General features: G+C 42.0%; 1 protein-coding gene across 3 annotated transcripts; it reads left to right on the top strand.

The window, feature by feature from the left end:
- Positions 1-328: 328 nt before the first annotated feature.
- LOC126582929 (KH domain-containing protein At4g18375-like) lies at positions 329-14,295 on the top strand. 3 transcript variants are annotated; one of them, XM_050247171.1, is made up of 9 exons: positions 329-496; positions 782-865; positions 1,071-1,761; positions 10,637-11,113; positions 11,279-11,524; positions 11,614-11,829; positions 12,739-12,794; positions 12,878-12,974; positions 13,618-14,295. In XM_050247171.1, the coding sequence occupies exons 3-9, from the start codon at positions 1,132-1,134 to the stop codon at positions 14,077-14,079; spliced, it is 2,184 nt and encodes a 727-aa protein (XP_050103128.1). In that variant the 5' UTR covers positions 329-496; positions 782-865; positions 1,071-1,131; the 3' UTR covers positions 14,080-14,295. The 3 variants fall into 3 exon arrangements, with proteins under 3 accessions (XP_050103128.1, XP_050103126.1, XP_050103127.1); XM_050247169.1 differs by having other exon boundaries at positions 662-865; XM_050247170.1 differs by having other exon boundaries at positions 329-508; positions 662-865.
- Positions 14,296-15,966: the final 1,671 nt, after the last annotated feature.

Below are 15,966 nucleotides of genomic sequence, written 5' to 3'. Positions count from 1 at the left end.
CTTTATCTTAAAGTTTCAAACAATGAAGGCTTTAGATATCTCTCCAAGGATAAACTCCATTGAATGTTTGAATTAACTCTTATAAGAAGAATCTATGTATCTGAGATAAAAATTCGTGTCACAATATAAGTGAATAATTTTTTTTACTTTATTACGACACATAATATATCAACTTTGTTCCGCCTACACTTAAAAATCTAAAGCCCGCCGAGAGTCTTCAAACATTTGGGACTTTCTTCAAATTGGACATGGCCTCTTGTGATTCACAAAGAATAAATAGAGATAAGTTAGGCCTTTCCTACTAATTCGAAATGGGTCGAAGCCCACCTTCTTTTCCACCCAAAAAACAGAAAATACAGGCAAAACTCTGCAAGTCCAGGACTCCAAGCTCCATTGCCTCGATTCATCTCTCTCATTCTCTCCAAAGACGGGGACCGCCAGTCGCCCCGGCAAGCTGTGGCCGCACTGCTTCCACCTCTGATTCTCTCTCTCTCTGGTACGTAAAAGGGTACAAACTTTTCATTGACTTGCCCACAAACCATAATTTTAGAGTTTTACCAACTGATCTGTGATATCTTCTTCTCATTTCTCCGATCATCCTCCATCTAAATCATTGTTTTCTGCTCTTAATTGACTAAAGATTCCAACTTTTCTGTCGCAGTATTTGTTTTGGTTAGTTCCCAGAAAGAAAATGCTTGAATTTGATATTGTATGAACTTGGTTATCCCAAAGGGTGTGTCCTTTTTGCTTCCATTTTTGTATATAAGGTGAATATATTTAGGTTTTTGGAATCCTATGGCGATGGCTCAGAGCCGAACACGAATTGCGGCTGCTAGCTCGTTGGAAATACTTTACTATGATCAAGGTACGTATTTTAATTGCAATCTTCAACAATGTATAAATTATAATTGAACTTTTGTATTGCAATCCTTTAATTCAATAGCTTTTTTAATGTAGTGTTCCGTTCGAAATTAGAAATGATGAGTATAGTTTCATTGCTGCGAAAATTAGTATGTCATTTGGCTCTTTCTCAGTAATGGCGACGTTTGTTTTTCTTTCGTTTAATCCAGGTATTTAGGTTTGCTTAAAAATTGGTCTGCTTAGTTTTTAGTTTTTAGTTTTCCGGCTGTGATGGATGGGAACAAGCGAAACTTTTTCAAGAAACGCCCTAACATCCAGTTTAAAAGAAAAGGGGGTAACAACAACTATAAGAAAGGAAAGTGGAATGAATCAGGCCGTGAGCAACCTCTAGAGGATTACCAATCGCTCGACACTGTGTATCGTATTCTCTGCCCTTCTAAAAAGATCGGTGGTGTTATTGGGAAGGGTGGCAACATAGTCAAAGCCCTTAGAGAAGAGACCCGGGCAAAGATTTCGGTTTCTGATTCTGTTCTTGGCTCAGATGAGAGAGTAATTATTATCTATAGCTCTCCAACAAAAATTTCAAGCAAACAAAATAACAATGAAGATTCAGATGAGGGAAATGAAATGGAGCCACATTGTGCTGCCCAGAATGCTCTTTTGAAAGTTCATGCCAGGATTGTAGAGGAAGATCTCTTTGGTGGAGTTACATTTGATGATGACAACGAGAACAGTGTTGTCACGACAAGACTTCTAGTTCCAAACAATACGGTAGGGTGTGTTCTTGGAAAGCGTGGAGATGTTATTCAAAGATTGCGAAGTGAGACGGGTGCAAGTATCCGTGTCCTTCCTGCAGATCAGCTTCCAACTTGTGCTAAGGAAACTGATGAATTGGTGCAGGTACTCTTTCTATTCTTGTGCTCCTTGCATATTCTCTATCATAGGAAATAACGTTCCAAAAGAAAATTTTGTATGGTGTAGAGGGCATTAGAAACTCCGCCTATGTCTTACATGGCCGGTCCCAAGCCCGGATAAAGGAGGAGGGGGAGGGCGTCAGGTAGTCGACAGCCGGCACTCCATGATCACGTCGAATCCTTATGAAAATGAATCCAGAACAAAATCACGCTAAAGCTAGGGCGTCACCCGTAAGTGGCGCGCTGTGTGGCCCGAGCACAGTGATAAGTGAGCAAGGGTCGCTGTATCTCCATCGGCACCCGGATGCAGTGTTAAATGAGCAAGGGGGCCATAGAAACTTCTTTTCGAACGACTCCACTCAAAGTTGTTTGGGAGCATATGCTCCTATCAACTTTACCCGGGACACACAAAAGAAGTACTTTGATCCTATTAGACGGGGGAGGGTGAAGAAGCTAGGACAGAAGGGTAGAGTTCAAGAGAGCAAAATGCGTTTAGGAACGTGGAATATAGGAACCTTAACGGGAAAATCTATGGAAGTAGTGGAAGTTATGGTGAGGAGAAGGATAAATATTATGTGCCTACAAGAAACTAAGTGGGTTGGTAGTAAGGCAAAGGATCTAGAAAACTCAGGGTTTAAACTTTGGTATTCGGGCACAAATAGAACGAGAAACGGTGTTGGCATCATCGTGGACAAGACCTTGGTACAAGATGTTGTAGATGTCAAGAGGGTAGGAGATAGAATCATGGCAATCAAGATTGTAATAGGACAAGAACTTATCAATGTGATTAGTGCGTACGCACCTCAAGTAGGGTTGGATACGAGTTCGAAGGAGAAATTTTGGGAAGATCTTGGAGACTTGGTGCAAGGAATTGCTCAGACGGAGAAGTTATTTATAGGAGGAGATTTAAATGGACACGTGGGCAAGGAGACAGGCAACTATGGAGGTTTTCATGGTGGCCATGGTTTTGGGGAGAGAAACGAGGATGGGGAAGCTATCTTGGATTTTGCAATGGCATATGATCTCTTCTTAGCCAACACCTTCTTTAAGAAGAGAGAAGAACATGTGATCACCTACAAGAGTGGGTCGTCAAAAACACAAATAGATTTTCTTCTAATGAGGAAAGGGGATCGTATAACTTGTAAGGATTGCAAAGTTATACCAGGAGAGAGCGTGGCTAATCAACATCGCTTGTTGGTGATGGATGTACATATCAAAAGAGTAAGACAAAAGAACAAGACTTGGAAGTGCCCAAGAACTAGATGGTGGAATCTAAAAGAAGAAAAACAAGCCATTTTCAAAGAGAAGGTAATCACCCAATGTGTGTGGGATAGAGAGGGGGAAGCTAGCCAAATGTGGGATTCCATGGCTAGTTGTATCCGAAAAGTAGCAAAAGAGGTATTAGGAGAGTCCAAGGGCTTTGCCCCACACCAAAAGGAATCTTGGTGGTGGAATGAGGAGGTACAAACAAAGGTGAAGGCTAAGAAGGAATGTTGTAAAGCCTTATACAAGGAGAGGACCGATGAAAATGGTGAAAGGTATAGAAAAGCGAAGCAAGAGGCGAAGAAAGCTGTCAGAGAAGCTAAGTTAGCGGCTTACGACGATATGTATAAACGACTAGATACCAAAGAAGGAGAGTTGGATATCTATAAACTAGCTAGAGCAAGGGAAAAGAAGACAAGGGACCTAAACCAAGTGAGGTGCATCAAGGATGAGGATGGAAAGGTTCTTGCTACAGAGAACGCGGTTAAAGACAGATGGAGAGGTTATTTTCATAATCTTTTCAATGAAGGACATGAAAGGAGTGCTTCTTTAGGGGAGTTGAGTAACTCAGAAGAGTGTAGAAACTACTCCTTTTATCGTCGAATCGGGAAGGAAGAAATGGTTGTAGCTTTGAAGAAGATGAAGCATAGAAAAGCAATAGGCCCAGACGATATACCAATCGAAGTGTGGAAAGTTTTGGGAGAGACAGGTATAACATGGCTCACTGACCTTTTCAATAGGATTTTGAAAACGAAGAAGATGCCAAATGAGTGGCGAACGAGCACTTTGGTGCCTATCTACAAGAATAAGGGCGACGTACAAAATTGCATGAACTATAGGGGTATTAAGTTAATGAGTCATACAATGAAGCTCTGGGAGAGAGTCATTGAGCATAGATTGAGGCAAGAGACACGGGTTTCGGACAACCAATTCGGGTTCATGCCAGGGCGCTCAACCATGGAGGCAATCTATCTCTTACGAAGATTGATGGAAAGATATAGAGATGGGAAAAAGGATTTACACATGGTCTTTATAGATTTGGAAAAAGCGTATGATAGGGTCCCAAGAGACATTCTTTGGAGGATTTTAGAGAAGAAAGGAGTACGAGTAGCATATATCCAAGCTATAAAGGATATGTATGAAGGAGCAAAGACTGCCGTAAGAACTCATGAAGGACAAACCGAAAGCTTTCCCATAACTGTAGGATTACATCAAGGCTCATCCTTAAGTCCTTACCTTTTTGCGTTGGTAATGGATGAGTTAACAGGACATATTCAAGATGATATTCCTTGGTGTATGCTTTTCGCAGACGATATAGTGTTGATAGATGAAACTCAGGAAGGGGTAAATGCAAAGCTTAACCTTTGGAGAGAAGTGTTGGAATCTAAAGGTCTTCGCCTAAGCCGATCAAAGACAGAATATATGGAGTGCAAGTTCAGTGCAAATGGAGGCCAAAACGAGTTAGGGGTGAGGATCGGAGATCAAGAAATACCAAAGAGCGACCGTTTTCGTTACCTAGGATCTATCTTACAAAAGAACGGAGAATTAGATGGAGATCTCAACCATAGAATACAAGCTGGATGGATGAAGTGGAAGAGTGCATCCGGCGTGTTGTGTGACCGCCGTATGCCACTGAAGCTCAAGGGAAAATTTTATAGGACGGCAATAAGGCCGGCGATGCTGTATGGCACAGAATGTTGGGCGGTGAAACATCAACACGTACACAAAATGGGTGTAGCGGAGATGAGGATGCTTCGTTGGATGTGTGGGCACACGAGAAAGGATAAGATTAGGAATGAGGATATCCGGGGTAAAGTAGGAGTAGCCGAAATTGAAGGAAAGATGAGAGAAAATCGGTTACGGTGGTTTGGACATGTGCAAAGAAGGCCTACTGACGCTCCGATTAGAAGATGCGACTATGGGACAGAGGTTCAGGGCCGAAGGGGTAGAGGAAGACCTAGGAAAACTTTGGAAGAGACTCTAAGAAAAGACTTAGAGTACTTGGATCTAACGAAGGACATGACACAGGATCGAGCACAATGGCGTTCTAAGATTCATATAGCCGATCCCACTCAGTGACTTGGATTTTCCAAGTCTCCAACCAAGAAGTTTTCCTCACTCGGGAAATTAAGGGAACACTACCCCAACCTACATGCTCCACTCAGAAAGCTTCAACATACAAGCTTCAACAAAAGAAAATTCAAAGAACTTAGCGAAGAAGGCTTTGGTGTATTTAACACAATACGTTGAAATGAAGGAAAGCTTATTTATTGATATCCCCGATAAGCTACAAATATGTACATATACATGAGTCAAAATAAACACACAAGAGGGAGCCTTCACAAAGGTTGCTTAGGAGAAGTCTCAGCAGTCGGTAGAGCCCCAGAAAGAGAAGGCACCGGAGGGGGATCATTTGGAGCCTCAGTACTGGACAGAACCCTAGAAGGAGGAGGCATCAGAGGTTGATCATTTGGAGCTTCATTACGCGGTACAGCCCCAGAAGACGAAGGCAATAAATGCCTTTGGAACAAACCCACAAATCTCTGATGATCAAGTAAAACCTGACCATCAGTTTCCTTCATCTGGTCAAGCTTCCTCTTCATGTTTGTAGCATAGTCATGTGCGAGCCGGTGCAACTGTTTATTCTCATGCTTGAGCCCTCTAATCTCCTGTTTGAGACTCATCACTTCAGCCGCCAATGATTCAACTTGGCGGGTTCGAGCAAATAGGCGTTGGGCCATATTAGACACAGAACCTGCACACTGAACACTAAGAGCCAGCGAATCCTTAACAGCTAACTCATCAGACCGTTTGGAAAGTAGTCTGTTATCTTTGGGAGTGAGAAGGTTCCTGGCCACCACCGCAGCAGTCATATCATTCTTCATCACGGAATCCCCAACGGTAAGAGGACCAGTTGGGGAGACGAAGGATGGGCGCCATATGTTGTCTGGAGAAGGCGGGGCTGCCTCTTCAACAAGGTTCAAGTCAAAACGACGGTCGGAGGGGCCAGACATTTTCAAAGGTGTTGAAGAGAGAAGAGGTCGGACAAATCAAGATCTTAGAAGTGCAAGAATGAAGCTTCTACTGGTGGAGATTCAAGTGTGCTTTGGAACTTAATGCCAGCCTCTATAAAAATCTGCACTCGACGGAGCTTCAGAAATCAAAGAGGCGCCTGCTCAGAAATCGAAGAGGCGTTTGCTTTCTCAAAAGTTGGGCTGCTTAGAGATCACGAGGGTTGATCTCAGAAATCGAAGAGCCGTTTGCTTTCTCAAAAGTTGGGCTGCTCAAAGACCACGAAGGCCGATCTCAGAAATCGAAGAGGCGCTCGCTTTCTCAAAAGCTGGGCTCCCTAGAGACCACGAGGGCCGATCTCAGAAATCGAAGAGGCACCTACTTTCCCAGCCTTGTCAGCACCTGTCACACGCACACTCAGCTTTGCGGAAATTATGGGCATTCTGTCAAAGACTTCTGGGGAAGTAGAAAACACAGGAATCTTACTGTTCAATCACCCACTTCCCACACGCAACAATAGCTCATGGGTACCACAGATAACTTTGCCAAAGTTCTCTGCCAAAGTTGAGCACGTGAAGCTTGCAGCTCCCACTACATCGCTCTGACCAAGAAGGGTAAAAGAATAGCAAAGAAACAGCACTAACAAAGTTTAGACCCATAAATTTTGAAGGTCTAGCTACCATATTATTACCCACAAGGGTAAAGGAACAGTACCACTGCTGGATAATTGGAAAGTCCATGTATGTCAACCTCTGTGCTTCGTGGCAAGGTAGACTAGCAAACATGTCCAACCTTTACTCACATTCGAGAAAACACTCCCAATAAGATTGCTTGCTCCAAAATCGAAGAGGCACCGTCCTCCGAATCTAAAGAGCCAGACTCCCAACATGACTACTTTCTTAAAAATCGAAGAGAGGGTAAAGGAACAGTACCATTGCTGGATAATTGGAAAGTCCCTGTGTGTCAACCTCTGTGCTTCGTGGCAAGGTAGACTAGCAAACATGCCCAACCTTTACTCACATTCGAGAAAACACTCCCAACAAGATTGCTTGCTCCAAAATCGAAGAGGCACCGCCCTCCGAATCTCGAGAGCCACTCTCCCAACATGATTACTTTCTCAAAAATCGAAGAGACACTGCTCCCCGAATCTCGAGAGCCAGACCCCCAGCATGATTGCTTTCTCAAAAATCGGTGAGGCACCGTTCTCCGAATCAATCGAAGAGGCGCTCGCTTTCTCAAAAGCTGGGCTGCTCAGAGACCACGAGGGCCGATCTCAGAAATCGAAGAGGCATCTACTTTTCTAGCCTTGTCAGCACCTGTCACACGCACACTCAGCTTTGCAGAAATTATGGGCATTCTGTCGAAGACTTCTGGTGAAGTAGAAAGCACATGAATCTTATTGTTCAATCACCCACTTCCCACACGCAACAATAACTCATGGGTACCACAGATCACTTTGTCAAAGTTCTCTGCCAAAGTTGAGCACGTGAAGCTTGCAGCTCCCACTACATCGCTCTGACCAAGAAAGGTAAAAGAATAGCAAAGAAACAGCACTAACAAAGTTTAGACACATAAATTTTGAAGGTCTAGCTACCATATTATTACCCACAAGGGTATAGGAACAGTACCACTGCTGGATAATTGGAAAGTCCCTGTGTGTCAACCTCTGTGCTTCGTGGCAAGGTAGACTAGCAAACATGCCCAACCTTTACTCACATTCGAGAAAACAGTCCCAACAAGATTGCTTGCTCCAAAATCGAAGAGGCACCGTCTTCCGAATCTCGAGAGCCAGACTCCCAACATGACTACTTTCTCAAAATCGAAGAGAGGGTAAAGGAACAGTACCATTGCTGGATAATTGGAAAGTCCTTGTGTGTCAACCTTTGTGCTTCGTGGCAAGGTAGACTAGCAAACATGTCCAACCTTTACTCACATTCGAGACAACACTCCCAACAAGATTGCTTGCTCCAAAATCGAAGAGGCACCGCCTTCCGAATCTCGAGAGCCAGACTCCCAACATGATTACTTCCTAAAAAATCGAAGAGACACTGCTCTCCGAATCTCGAGAGTCAGACCCCCAGCATGATTGCTTTCTCAAAAATCGAAGAGGCATCGTTCTCCGAATCTCGAGAGCCAGATACCACAGACCACTTTTTCAAAGTGCTCTGACAGAGTTAAAACATGTGAAACTGGCAGCTCCCACTACCGTGCTATGACCAAGCAGGGTAAAGGAATAGCATTACTACTTGTTGTTAGGGAGACTCCTATATATGTCGACCTCCATCCCCAACGGACAGGTAGACCTGCAAAAATGCTCAACCCTTCATCATATCTGAGAGGGCACTCCCAACAAAGCCTTTCGAAATATTCAGCTTTCTTTCCCCCCGATAATACCTCTGCAAACAAGCTATACTAGAGCAAGAATATCTCATATCATCAGGGTTAAAAGCAAGAGTATCCCATATCATGCTTTTTCCCTGTTTTTTCTTTTGGCCTTGTTTTTACCTGCAAGACAAGGAGAAAGAGAGCAATCAGTCAGCACTTGGAATCAAGCTTCCAGCCAGGAACTGACTGCCTGGAACCCCTTACCTGATTACTTACCTGGCATTGCTCTCGAGTACTCATCTTCATCATCTTATGTTTCCAGGGAAGATTCCGCATCTGCTTGAGGAACAGATAGGGCAAGTGCGAAGGATACAAGGAAGCATGTGGAGACAAGCGTAACAGCACACGTGCCGATACATCCATTACTCTGTCAAAAGCAAAAGTATCCCATATCAGCAGGGTGGAACGTACTCTAGATTTGATGGACTTGTTTTGACCCTCAAATTCTTCAGTCGGCCTTATACTCTGGAGGAAACCAGAAAACCCTCCAGCTCAGTTCAAGAATAAGCCTGTGGAAAGTTACTTCTTCAAAAGCAAAAGTATCTCATATCATCTCTTCTCATTTTTCTTCTCTTTATCCTTCATGCTGCTGCAAGATGGGGAGAAGGTGAACAATCAGTCGGAGCTCTGATTGCTTACCTTGTCTGTCACCTCTTTCAGCAGACCCCCTAGCTCGGCAACTTGGGGGACTCCTACTACATGGTTTGTATCGCGCTTGACCAAGCCTGAAACTACAAGTAAGCTTCAAGTGAAATTGATACATTACCTTGTGCATCTCCACCAGTTAAAGATACCACCCCTGGATGGAGGAAGAGTACTTCCAGAGAAGATGCCACATCTACCTATGAGACAGATAAGGCAAGTCAAGACGACACCACACTCCGATACTTAGAAGTTTCGTGATTACGAGATCATTCTCCCACAATATTTCCTAATGTCATTTGTACTAAATCATTCACTCGTACTCACTAAAGGAGAGCTTGAACCTATGTACTTGTGTAAACCCTTCACAATTAATGAGAACTCTTCTATTCCGTGGACGTAGCCAATCTGGGTGAACCACGTACATCTTGTGTTTGCTTTCCTATCTCTATCCATTTATATACTTATCCACACTAATGACCGGAGCAATCTAGCGAAGATCACAAAAAGCGACCGTTTTCGTTACCTAGGATCTATCTTGCAAGAGAACGGAGAATTAGATGGAGATCTCAACCATAGAATACGAGCTGGATGGAAAGAGTGCATCCGGCGTGTTGTGTGACCGTCGTAGGCCACTGAAGCTCAAGGAAAAATTTTATAGGACGGCAATAAGGCCAGCGATGTTGTATGGCAGAGAATGTTGGGTGGGAAGCATCAACACGTACACAAAATGGGTGTAGCGGAGATGAGGATGCTTCGTGGGATGTGTGGGCACACGAGAAAGGATAAGATTGGGAATGAGGATATCCGAGGTAAAGTAGGAGTAGCCGAAATTGTAGGAAAGATGAGAGAAAATCGGCTCTGGTGATTTGGACATGTGCAAAGAAGGCCGACTGACGCTCTGGTTCGAAGATGTGACTACGGGACAGAAGTTCAGGGCCGAAGGGGTAGAGGAAGACCTAGGAAAACTTTGGAAGAGACTCTAAGAAAAGACTTAGAGTACTTGGATCTAACGGAGGGCATGACACAAAACCGAGCGCAATGGCGTTCTAGGATTCATATAGCCGACCCCACTTAGTGGGAAAAGGCTTTGTTGTTGTTGTTGTTGTTTGTAGAGGGCATTAGACTTTTGATTGAGCTAACAGAGCAAAGCTTATAACGCCGTTTGAGCTCATCTGTTGATTAAAGTTATTTTTTTTCAAACTTATTTTTGTGTTAGAAATGATTTTTTATTGTGTTTATTTTAACATGTGTTCCTAGCTGCGTATGTTATTATTGGGAAATTTCTTGGTGCTCAAATATGTACCCTAAATAAGTCAATGTATACAAATGGTGTTCCAGTTGTCCACATGTGCAGTCACTTTGTGCCAGGGAAGTCTGCTGCTGGAAACTTGTGGGTGTAATGAGATTTTTCATGTCTTCTTTTTACATTTGTAAAAATATATGATTTTGTAGGTTGGTCACTTTCAATCTCCGAACATGCTTATATGAAACTTCCATGAAAATTTCTTTGTTACTTTTTTTTTGGTGCCTGTATTAACTATCAACAAAAGTGACAGATATCTGGAAAACCAAATGTGACAAAGAGGGCACTTTACGAAGTGTCAACTCTACTGCATCAGAATCCTAGGAAGGATAAGCCTCCTTCAGGCTTTCCTATGCCTATTGGTGGTCAGGGGTTTCATCCCCCTGGAGACCCGATGACTAATGCCCTTTCACCCAGAAATCCAGTGTTGTCTAATCGGGCTCCTTCCCATACTATGCCGCCAATGCCATGGACAGGAGGATATGAAAACCGTTCTTCTGGATTTGCCCGAGGTGGTTTTAATGGGGTTTCTCCTGAACATGGGGGTGAAGCTCTAGCTCTAGCTGAGTTTTCTATGAAAATTTTGTGTTCAACTGGGAAAATTGGTGGGGTTATTGGCAAGGGCGGTTTTAATGTAAAACAGTTACAACTGGAAACAGGAGCCACTATTCATGTTCAGGATGCATCAACGGATTCAGAAGAACGTGTAATTCACGTCTCTGCTTTTGAGGTATGCCATTTTCTGATACACAACCATTTTCCTGTCTTTAACTTCTTTTCATATTGGCTTAGAAGTGTTATTTGCATGGACAACGTACTGTGCACCAACTGTTTCTGGTGCCTGTGGATCAACAATATGCTAGCAGTCGATCACCTTGCTCATACTTTTTTTCAGGCTTTGTGGAATCCCAGATCACAGACCATTGAGGCAATTCTTGAGCTTCAGAACATAACAAGTGAATTCTCTGATAAAGGCATAATTGCTACCAGGCTTCTTGTACCATCAAGTAAAGTTGGCTGCCTCCTTGGACAAGGAGGTCAAGTTATAAATGAGATGAGAAGGAGAACCCAGGCTGATATCCGTGTTTACTCAAAGGATGATAGGCCTGCATGTGCAGCTGAAGATGAAGAGCTTGTGCAGGTAATGCAGTTGCATCACATTTTTTTTCTTCTTATATACTTTCACTTCTTTGCAGTTATTTACTAATCCCTATTCCTTTGGTCATTAAGATTTCTGGGAACTTGGGTACCACTAAAGATGCTTTGGCTGAGATTACGTCAAGGCTGAGAGTGAGAACCCTGCGAGATACAAATGCTGGAGCAGAACCTGCTCCTGTTGGCCCTACGCACAGATTTGGTCCTGCAGGCCACTTACCAGGTGGGGGACCACTGCCAACACCTAGTGCAGTTGGAGCTGGAAGCTCTGGTGGATATGATCCTCTGAAGGTACCACTCTCGGTTTTTGAATTTTCTATAACTTAATGAGCTTTAATTGGACAAGGACATAAATTGACTTTTAACCATTTATGCTCAAGTTTGCAGTTAGCTGTGTAGTTATTGGGAGTCTTAAACATTTCAGTGTTATCAAAACATTGTTAAAACATTTTAGGGGAGTTACTTTTAGTTTGGTAACTTTGGTTTATCTTGGTTGGGAGCAGTATTGATTTGATTGCCTTCGTTTTGCAGTTAGTTTTTAGTTGATCGTTTTCATTAGATTGACAACTTTTTGTCTTTTGTACCTATTTTTGTGTCGAGTTTATTATTAACTGAAAGGTCACAAATTACACAAGAGATTCAATAATTTAGAACTGTAATTGAAATTGTTAATCATGTCTTAAATAGTGCAACACTATGAGCATCAGAGTCGATATCTTGATTATTATCGTAATTCCCATCATATGATAATCATGTTAAAAGTAATGCATGCTCAAAGCACTGGCTGTGGCAGAACTGGTGAAAGGGGGTATTTTGTTATGACAAGAAATGGTTCTCATAAAGTGAAGCTTGCAGCAATGAGTAATTGAATATCTCCAAATGAGATTAACTGATATTTACCATTTTGCCCACAAATTTATTACAGAAAACGTTTTTCTTCCTTTCCGTAGGAGTATTAGATACATTACAAAATGTTCTATATGCATCTGGTTGCTTTTTAGATAGAATTCTAGGCAATTAAGAAGATATATGATCTGCTTAGACATAACAGTACATGCGATCCACAGCTTACATATGAAAATGCCCATTTATTGCACCGGAATTCTTATCAAGACTGTAATACAATAGTAAAGTTAATCTAGATAAGTGGAAAAGACATGTCTGAATGATTACTAAAAGTTCCTTGTTCCACTCTTGAAGGTTAGTAGACATGAATATCAACCAGAGAGTCATCGAATTCCTCCAACTGCTTCTGGGTATGGAAGTATTCATACTTATGCACAAAGTAATGCTCATATTTTATCACCCTGATTTTTGTGCTTGTTTTATGTTGTTCCAGTTATCCAAGGGTCAACTATGCTATGGAGGGTAAGATCCCAACGAATGCAGTCGATTTTCCTGGAACAGTAGGGCGCAGCTTTTCCACTATTAGGGAGGTATATTTTCAGAACCTTGGGGGAGTGAAGGATAAGAGAAATGGCAGTATACCAATGTGTTTGACAAAGAAAATTATACATCTAGCCTTTTGAAATTTTGTCCTTACAGGACCTTTAGAAGTAGAAGTACAATGGTCTAGCATGCATTTTGGCATGCCTTGCAATAAATCCTAAACCGTCTTTTAGTTATGCATATGGACTATGTTGTGATTGTTTCACCAAGAACTGGTGTCTTATATGTTTGATTTATATTATTTCAATTGTCAACTTCCGCTGAAACATGCCAAGGCACTTTAAAAGTTTGGTGCTCAGTGAGCCTCAAAAATAGCGCCTTAGTGTGCCTTAGGCAAATCAGCTACATGGCGGTTAGCTTTAGTATCGTAGCATTAATAAAATTGGGAAGCGTTTTGGTTTGAGCAATTCTTTTAATTTTCTTGTGTTTGATATATTTCTTCCTTTTTTTCCCCTCAACTGAAGATGACAGTTGTGGAAAAGGGAAGTTTCTAATGTGGAATAGTGGAAGAAAGGGATTTATCCCTTGACGGCATATTTGGAATGCTCATCGTGTCGAGCATACTTTGATCTTTTGTTGTAAACCTTTCTTAAGGCAATATGATTGCTAATTTCTTTAATTGCTATTCAGGTTGGCGTATCAAGAGCGCAGCTCCAAGACTCCCAAGGTGGTGGCTTTGAACGTTCTGTTGAGATTGGCGGTTCTGATCACTGGAATGCAGCACAGAATATCCTTCGGCCATTCTTGGCTTCTGCGGATCAAAATGTGAGTTCTCAATCTGGTCCCTACCGCAATGTAAATGCTCCACAAGGCTCCTACCACAAGATGATTCCTCAGCAAAGCCCCTACCAAATCAATTCTCAACAAAGCCCCTACCAACTCAATCCTCAGCACAGCTCATACCGAATCAACCCTCAGCATAGCCCCTATCAAGTCAATGCTTCGCACAGCCCCTTCCGAACAAATGGTCAGGAAAGCCCCTATCAATTGAGCTCTCAACAAGGATCATACCCCAACACGAATGCTCCTCAAGGCGCCTACCACAACTATAATTCGCAACAAGGTGCCTACCAATACCATTACCGGCTCTAGTTTGGGAATTTTTGTATCATAATTTATATTATGCTTCTAGATAACTGTTGGCGTTACAAACGGATGGTAATTAGCAAACACATCAGTTGTCGAATTCCATTGAGTTTCTGGGTGACTCAAAAAAACACGTTCTGTTATGTGCACCAGGGAATTGTAAACGTAAACATCTTTACTAACAGGAATGTAATAGAGTTTCCAATGTACGGATTTTCTGTATGGACGTGATTGATTATTCGTGAATTTTCCTTTCTTCGTTTCTTTACTTTCTGTTACCATTTCTTCTGCGTCCTGAAGAGATCAAATTACTGTGGTAATTGCAAGCAACTACATTGGTTGGGGAGGATCGAGTCAGTGAAAAAGCCCGCTAACAATAACAAAATGCAATGATATGATCCTTTTTCTTGGCCCGCAAGGTACACCGATGGGCCTTAACATCCATTTGAAAGGAAAAACCACTTCCTTAACCATTGATCATCATCCCAAAAATTCTGTCATTTTTTTCCCACTAACAATCATAGCCTATTTCTAGATTTCAGATCCAAGGCTAACCTTTTTTTTTTTTTTTTTTTGATGAAAATCGATATATATATTTCAAAATAGCCAGAATAGGCTAAGAAGTACAAGAGGTGGAGTTGTCCTCCTCAACTAGATCACTAATCAAAGAGGGAGTTTCTTCAACCCATATACTATCACCTACAGAGTGGAGGGCAAAATGAGCTAGCCTATGGGCTACAGAATTGGCTTGGCGACGGATGTGGGATGCAGTAGCTTCAGAGATCAAAAGCAGCAGAACCTTGGCATCTTCTATAAAAGGTCCAATGGGAGATATATCCGTAAAACCCCCATTTAAAGCTGTCACAATTTGAAACGAATCACTCTTCAAAGAAATACTATGAAAACCCCTATGAACCGCCAACACAAGTCCTTCTCTAGCTGCTAAAGCCTCAATTTGAATAGGAGTGAACACATCTTCACATCTCCTACTCGCCGTAGCAACACATCTTCACTTAGCAAACATGTACCATTTTTACGACGAAATGTACTTCTCCTGACATTTGGATCGGGTCAAGTGAATGAACAACAAGCATGGCTCATGTTGCTCTCTTATGAGACGATGATGGTGATAGTGATGGAAATCAAAAGTTGAAAAAGTTCGAGTTTCTTTTATAATTTGATTCACAAATCACAAGAAAAACTTGAGTAGAGATGTTTGATAATTAACGTCATCCGTCTCTTACAAAAACATGAAATTCCATATTTTGATCTCATATGATTGTATGCTTATTTTTTTTTTTCTTAAAAAATAAAACAACTGGTGGCAAGCCACGATTATCTGACGATATGCTTATTTCACTCAGTATAAAAGTTGTCATTATCAAACAATCTTCCCAAAAATTCGGCACTTGCATATCCAAATGCCACCAGCAGTGAATAACTACATGCTAAATTGTCAAAGCTTATCGACAAGTCCCATCAAATGAGGCAACTTTCAACTTCCATTACTACTGCATTACAAGCATGGGTGTGTAGCACTTGTTCCAATCTAGGGTTGACCTTGTGATAATGAGTGATCTTCTATCTGGTACAAAAAGGTACAAACTTCTCATTACGTGTTGCAATTTGATGAGAGTTTTCATTCCACACGTGCGTAAGTAATCAAGTACCCAATTAGATAACCCTAGTACCTCAAGAGCCCCACGATAAGAAGTAGCTAAGAGAGTTTGCACAAGATGGTGTAATTTCTCAGCCTCAACAAGGTCAAGTGCTTTTTCAACTTGGCCACTTAGTAGAGGAATTTGTGCATTGTGGTGAGTCCTACTGACTAGTTTTTGGTGTTTGTCTTGTCACCTTCATCCATTCGTATGAAATCCCATAATAAAACTCTTT

This window comes from Malus sylvestris, chromosome 9 (genome assembly GCF_916048215.2).
Source record: "Malus sylvestris chromosome 9, drMalSylv7.2, whole genome shotgun sequence".
Taxonomy (NCBI): domain Eukaryota; kingdom Viridiplantae; phylum Streptophyta; class Magnoliopsida; order Rosales; family Rosaceae; genus Malus; species Malus sylvestris.
Note: the sequence above shows the minus strand (reverse complement) of the source record. Positions and strands in the feature narration are given on the sequence as shown.

What these genes read in the sequence shown, in the direction of transcription:
- LOC126582929 (XM_050247171.1), top strand. Translation starts at nt 1,132, where the DNA reads ATGGATGGGAACAAGCGAAACTTTTTCAAGAAACGCCCTAACATCCAG. An exon ending in TTCACGTCTCTGCTTTTGAG is followed by an intron (nt 11,114 to 11,278) that starts GTATGCCATTTT and finishes ACTTTTTTTCAG; the next exon opens with GCTTTGTGGAATCCCAGATC. An exon ending in GTGGATATGATCCTCTGAAG is followed by an intron (nt 11,830 to 12,738) that starts GTACCACTCTCG and finishes CCACTCTTGAAG; the next exon opens with GTTAGTAGACATGAATATCA.